The 6,315-nt window shown below is 39.7% G+C and overlaps 1 protein-coding gene across 2 annotated transcripts in view; it reads right to left on the reverse strand.

Annotated features, from left to right (window-relative positions):
- LOC104786127 (RRP12-like protein) overlaps positions 1 to 6,315 on the reverse strand; it is a 10,766-nt gene that overhangs the window by 1,193 nt on the left and 3,258 nt on the right. Inside the window, exons 1-18 of one of the 2 annotated variants that reach the window (XM_010511463.1) lie at positions 5,749 to 6,305; positions 5,154 to 5,673; positions 4,779 to 5,036; positions 4,536 to 4,627; positions 3,761 to 3,970; positions 3,279 to 3,680; positions 2,963 to 3,138; positions 2,790 to 2,883; positions 2,603 to 2,659; positions 2,220 to 2,348; positions 2,024 to 2,092; positions 1,829 to 1,942; positions 1,568 to 1,729; positions 1,296 to 1,424; positions 975 to 1,076; positions 814 to 893; positions 587 to 727; positions 126 to 498 (exon numbers count right to left, since the gene is read on the reverse strand). In XM_010511463.1, coding sequence (XP_010509765.1) covers positions 126 to 498; positions 587 to 727; positions 814 to 893; positions 975 to 1,076; positions 1,296 to 1,424; positions 1,568 to 1,729; positions 1,829 to 1,942; positions 2,024 to 2,092; positions 2,220 to 2,348; positions 2,603 to 2,659; positions 2,790 to 2,883; positions 2,963 to 3,138; positions 3,279 to 3,680; positions 3,761 to 3,970; positions 4,536 to 4,627; positions 4,779 to 5,036; positions 5,154 to 5,673; positions 5,749 to 6,270 — 3,630 coding nt within the window. In that variant the 5' untranslated portion in view covers positions 6,271 to 6,305. Of the gene's footprint in view, positions 1 to 125; positions 499 to 586; positions 728 to 813; positions 894 to 974; positions 1,077 to 1,295; positions 1,425 to 1,567; positions 1,730 to 1,828; positions 1,943 to 2,023; positions 2,093 to 2,219; positions 2,349 to 2,602; positions 2,660 to 2,789; positions 2,884 to 2,962; positions 3,139 to 3,278; positions 3,681 to 3,760; positions 3,971 to 4,535; positions 4,628 to 4,778; positions 5,037 to 5,153; positions 5,674 to 5,748; positions 6,306 to 6,315 lie in introns of those variants that run through there. The other variant, XM_010511461.2, reaches the window with a different exon arrangement.

Genomic DNA, 6,315 nt, shown 5'->3' on the forward strand with positions numbered 1-6,315 from the left:
CTCTTCCCTTCCATCCTCTTTGCCATCTTGACCACACTTGACATACCTCTGACTGCAACTGCCCGCTGCTCTGGTCTACGGCTCATCATCTTGCGATCAAGTGGCCAGTATGCATACGGTTCAACCTTATCTTTCCTCCTAAGATCACCACTTGCCTTTTTGCTTGCATACTCTTTTCCTGTGTAGGAGTATCCAGACTCTGATGTCTTCATCCGCTTTTGGTTCTTCCTGGATGAGTTTCCAGAGAAACGGCTACCTTTGCTACTTTTGGCATCTGAATCTGCATCAGATATTTCCTTCCTTTTAGCCCTCCCTCCTTCACGAATGACTAGCCGCCCTTCCTCATCAAACTCTGCTTCTTCATCCGACTCAGCTTCCCGTTTGCGAAATTCACTTGACCGAAGAGCTAATCTCGTTTTGTGCTGATCCATTAAGTCAAGCGGTTCATCATCTGACTCATCCACTTCAAGATGACTCTGGTTCCGACTTTTCTTGGATCTGTAATACGTCGCCAACATGTTGGTTTATAGATCCAAAAGCATAGCAAGACAAGATTATTGGCAAAATGTGTATATAAACAACCAACCTCAAAGCGGATGCCTTAGATTTTAATAAAGAGGATGCCTTGCTACGGCCATGAGACTCTGCATCCATGTCGTCTCCATCGCTGTCCTCGTATTCATCATCAAAATCAGAAAATATCTTGGTATCATTCCACCGGCTAACCCTGGAAGACACAAATCAAAAACAAATTAGTACTTGACCACTCAGACACTTCTATGAGACCATCTGTCGATTGAGTTGGTAAGGTACTTTGATGAAGTATCTTTTGAATGCTGCGATTTACTTATGTCAGAACCAGCTGCATATTTTTTCTCTTTACGTTCCTTGATCTGAAATGAACCAAGAGAAATTGTATGAGTGTAAGAGATAACAGAGGTACTGCAATGTAGACAACTTTGAAAATTATAAACCTTTCGGATGTTTGTCAGGAGTTTCATATGTTCCTCAGGCATCACAGACCTGACAGCTTCCGTGCCACATTTCTTAATGAGCATCTCCAACAGAAGCCTCACCTAAATTATACCAACATGACTCTTCAAAAAGGGGCAAGAATCCGCAGAATCAAATCCTATATATATCCTGCCGCTAAGTAACAAAGTATATATACTAGAAAGAGCTCAACAAGTATAAATGTGTGCGTCCAAGTTGTGTGAGATTTGAAATTCACATTTTAGTCACCAACGATGTCATGTTGGGCATACTGTACAGAAAATGGGTTATTAGAAACACACCTTTGCTTTGAAAAGGTTTTTCGTTCCTTCTGGCCACTTTAATAAGCCTTCAACCATGCTCCTTAAGTTTGCGTGTAGTCCTTCAACGGGTGATTTAGCCACCAAAACCTTCAACAAACCTAAATTTGCCTGTTTCCGAAAATAGATTAGTTGAATGTTTCAGAAAAAGGAAAACAGTTCATTGTGTCTCACTGATAAACAAGTGAGACAAATGGCTTAACATGAAGTAACATAAAGTTGTGGCCTCTTGAAAGGGAAGATAGGTAACTAACTTTTGTAATTTCTTTATTTTTTCTCTGGAGGAGAAGAAATGTTGAAGGAAGCAAATTGTAAGCACTAGCTATGAGATCGGAGAACTCATATGTCAAACGAGCTACACCCTTGACAGCAGCACTAATCATCTGAGGTTTTTCCCCAGCTAAGCAACCAACCACCTGCGACGTTTATAGCAGAGGTCAACAATCAATCTTGATGCAAAAAGGAAAAACTAAGATCCTGAAAGAATATTATTTCAATGATTAGATTATACATACCATATTGAAGTACCCATGCAATTGCTCATTGTCTCCACCATTTTCCTCATCTGCATATGCATGACCAATCTGAACAAGCACGTCATAGGCTCTGCTTCTTGTTTTTTTATTTACCTGCAGAAACAACAGCGACCTGAATAATGATTCTTATACGATCATAGTTTGACACAATCAGTTTCAAGCAATGGTTCGTACCTCCTTTAAAGCAAGTATAACTTCCGGTAGAAAAGAAGAAACAATGTATTTTCTCTCCTTTAAATCATCCTGTACAGGCAAACAAATCATCAGAATCTAAGATAACTATTTTCCCCAAAAAATTCTAAAACCTACATCATAGTCATGATACATTTAGTCATAATACAAATAAATTATATAAGGTTTAGCATCTTACAGTCCTTGATGCATGAGCTAAAAGGAAGTATAAACAATCAAGTTTATGGCGCTTGGCAGAGACATGGCATAGATTGTGCATCAGGTTAAGCAACTCCTCGAGATTCTTTGAAACAAATCCATCAGAACTCTGGCAACAGATGCATTTGTAACCAAACGCATTAGTCAAGATTAATTTGTAAATGAGAGAGCTGAGTTTATTGGTTTTCAAGGACCTTAAGAAACAACATCACTGATGTACTGCTTAACATAAGTTAAGCATATATTATGGACAAACAAAATATTCTCATGGCATCCAGTATAAAACCAGTCAGCTGTGCACAAAAGGAATCAATAGACATGCCCTAATCGAAGATTATAATCTTAAGGCAAGGAAAGCAATACCTTCAAGATAATTGAAAGAACTTTGTACGCTTTCTTCTGAATTCGGCCCTTAGGATCCTGCAGTTACGATCCATATTAGTATATACCCATCGTTCTTACAATAAAAAACTCATCTTCATGTAAGAGAATAAATCACAGCCACACCAAGAACAATAAATCGTTCAATACAATAGATCAATTTACAAACCTGCAATGCAGGCTTCAGAGAACTAAATATGGCATCTACTGCTTGAGCATCCAAACCAGGTAAAATTGAAACTAACAGATCAAACAACCTTGCCCTGAAATGAAATGCAGATTATAGGGTCAACTTTGGCAGTAGCAACCAAGCAACTAGAAACACAAATTGGAAAACAGTACCTTAAGTTGGAAGAAGAATTTTTGTCTCTGGTGTTATCAACGTCCATCCCACTAACAGAGCTTTCATCTTGTGCAATGGCAGTTTGGGTAGCCTCTAAAAGCTCTTTCAGAGTCTTGAAAAGTAGCTTCGAAACAGTCTTTTTCTCCGCTATGGAAGCCAAGTTGCCTATCGCAGACTGAAAGTAGACAAGAACAGTTATTATAACACAAAGACGAACAAGTTCTGGTGACATTTAACTAAGTGATATTAAATTGCAACCCATCATTTTATGATGTAAGGCAAGTGTGTACCCTTCCCTCGAAGGTTGTTAATTACCTGAAGAGAACCGCCATCATCTTTGCCAGATTCATGATATATCCTTGACAAAAGATCCAATAATTTCGGAGCACACAACCGCAAAACTTTCAAATTGGCTGCTGCATGCTGTGAATCATAACGAGCTACTGCTCGTTGCACAGCAGGACTAGCATCATTAATAGATACTTCTTTCCCCTCAACAACTTCCTTATTCTGTTGAATCAGAATATTCAAACTGGCGCATATAATTCCACGGGTCTCAGCCTGTGTTTGAAGAACTCCACATAATATTCGACCCAGATCGGCAAAACTCTCCACAGTATCCAAGGGATAATTACAGAATGAAGGCAACAAAACCCATAATGAATATACGAGAGAATCCACACTCCGGGATGCTCCAGGAAGACCTTGTAGCTTGAGCTGTCATCACCAACAACTAGCAAATATTAAGAAATAAAAAAAGAAGAATATATCAAACAGCAGGAAACAATAAAAATTACCTGTTGAGCTTTTTGGCTCATTGTTTCTATCATTCTAAAAATAGTCTCTGTGAAGAAACTCAGGCGTCCTCCAACTGTGTACTGCTTCAAGATTGGGAAGAGCCAAACTTTTACCTCAGACAGATCACTAGCTTCAAGGTTTAAACGTACAACGCTCAAAAATGTTTCAGGTCCCATAGCACCAACGGCTGATCCTACACATACATGCAACTGGAGATCGCCAACAAAGATAACATCAGTCAGGAAATTACAGAACATGACTAACAGAGGCAAGACCTAATACATCGACATGATTGCATCATCTCGAATCACAGAATCATTCATTTCTAACTAAATATGAGAGCACCTCCACATAATAGTACAAATATTTCATGTATCGAACACCAAGTCAATAAAAAGCAGAAAAAATATTACAAAGGAACTGTAGCCAAAAGATGAAACATTTTGAGACTTCAATATGAAAATAAAGCAGCCAATACGTATCGACATAGATGCATATGCACGCAGCATTTCATTTCTTCGTACAACTCACCATATAAGTAACCTAATATCATTACTGACGTTCTATGGTAAAGACTATTATATTTCTGCAACGATGGAGACAAAATACTATATAGTCATCAGATGAACTTCGGGTCAATGATGAAGCCAAGATAAGAGATTACAAATGACATCACTTCATTTCTAATGTAATTTAGAATCCAGCAGATGATCAAATGTATTTTAGAATCCAGCAGATGATCATTACGCTCCACGAAAAATATAGTACAGTTACCTGCTTCCGATAAGGAAAGCCTTCATCAGGTAATTCTTGCATATCTGATAAGTCCTCGAGGGTCTTCCTCAGAAAATATGCAGAATCTTCACCTGAAAATTGTGTGAAAGGATTAGCAAATGGACAACTAAGCAAACAACTGGTCCAAATAACTCTCTAAAGGCACAAGAGTCAGAATCTCAGAAAGCAATAATATTCAACAAGAAGAAACAAATGAAAAGTCAGAGTAAAAATAATAGTTACCTAATTTATCGAACATCGCTGAAACAATTTGAAAAGCCATATCCCAGACTGCATGATATCTGTAATCAAGCAAGCTCTCAACCGTTGCACACAGCTTTTCAATGACTGTTGGACTAGACATCCTTGCATTCAAGTTTGAATTCCGGATTCCGTTGACACCTTCTCTGATCAACCTTTCGTCAATGCATGAAAATATCAAACTCTTCAATGCATCAGTTGCTGCAAAGATTGCCTCCTCGTGTTCAGATGCAAGAATATCTGCCAAAAGAAGCACAAAAATCATGTAAACGGTAGGATAAACCACATTGATAAGAGCAGTATGTTTGAGAAATTCTGAAACCGAAAAAGCAGGAAGAAGCAGATACAACAGCATACCTTTCAGGCCATTGAACACACTAGGAAGTTTAACCACACAAAGATCTCTGTTTATGGAAAAAGTCCTAGTAATCCCAACTTTCAGCAAACGTGCTGTAAAGGTCATGGTATCAGCAGATGTTTCATGTCCAGAGAACAGTCCAGCCGCAAGCGATAGCACTTCGACCAGCGCCTCAACTGGAACGTCGGCGGTTGGATTGAGACAAAGTGCATTTAAAGAGTCTATCACTGGCCTTGTAATGTATGGATCGCGCAGAATCATCAGCACCTGAAAGCCCTCAATCAGAGTAGCAATGTGCTGCTGAGACATCAAGGCCAAGCACTCTTTTAGAGTGGTCAGAATGTAAAGCACTTGCTTCGCTCCCCTGGCTCCTTCTGAAGAACCCACTTCCGAGTGATGGGCAAGGTCTAAACGTCCCTGGAACATTGCTGCAATTGCTCCACTAACTGATTGCCAGGCCTGTGTTCCATGGGATTTCAGCAGGACATCACGGAGACCCGAGTTTGCTAGCTTTCTTACCTGGATTTAAAAGAAGAAAATCATCAAAACCTGACGGAGACCCAAATCATCAGCACCTGTAAAATTTTAATTTACCTTTCCATCTGAATGGATTACAAATCTCTGCAAGATGCTGCAGCAATTAGAGAATTCGTCCCCCATAATGGACTCAACAGTTGTGAGAAGGTGAACCAAACACTTCAATCCCGAAATCAAGCACTCAGGCGTGGCTGATTCTAGATCCAGAACGTCAATGACAAGACGCAAAGCCAACCCATTCCTACTCAGTATTCCTGCTGAGACTTTAGGGAACACAAGGGAAAGGATAACAACATGTGGCTGGATGACATCCAAAGACGGTTCACCATCATCCAACAAGATGCTGTTCAGTGAACTGCATGTGGCCGCAAAGTAAGCAACAGGTGTCCGACCATGATTATCTTCAGCCAGAGTTTTTGATAATTCCTCGATGACGGCACATAGATGTTCATGGTCTGGTCGTTTCGACTGGGATAAACGAGCGCGCATGTACTCCCCAAAATCTTCAGAAACAGGCAGGTCAGGTTCTGAGGGTGTGAGGGACATCCTGGTTTCAATGTCAACACATAATGATTCCATAATTAGGTTCCGTTTCCTTGACTAATCCAATTGAATTCTCTACAA

This window comes from Camelina sativa, chromosome 5 (genome assembly GCF_000633955.1).
Source record: "Camelina sativa cultivar DH55 chromosome 5, Cs, whole genome shotgun sequence".
NCBI lineage: Eukaryota > Viridiplantae > Streptophyta > Magnoliopsida > Brassicales > Brassicaceae > Camelina > Camelina sativa.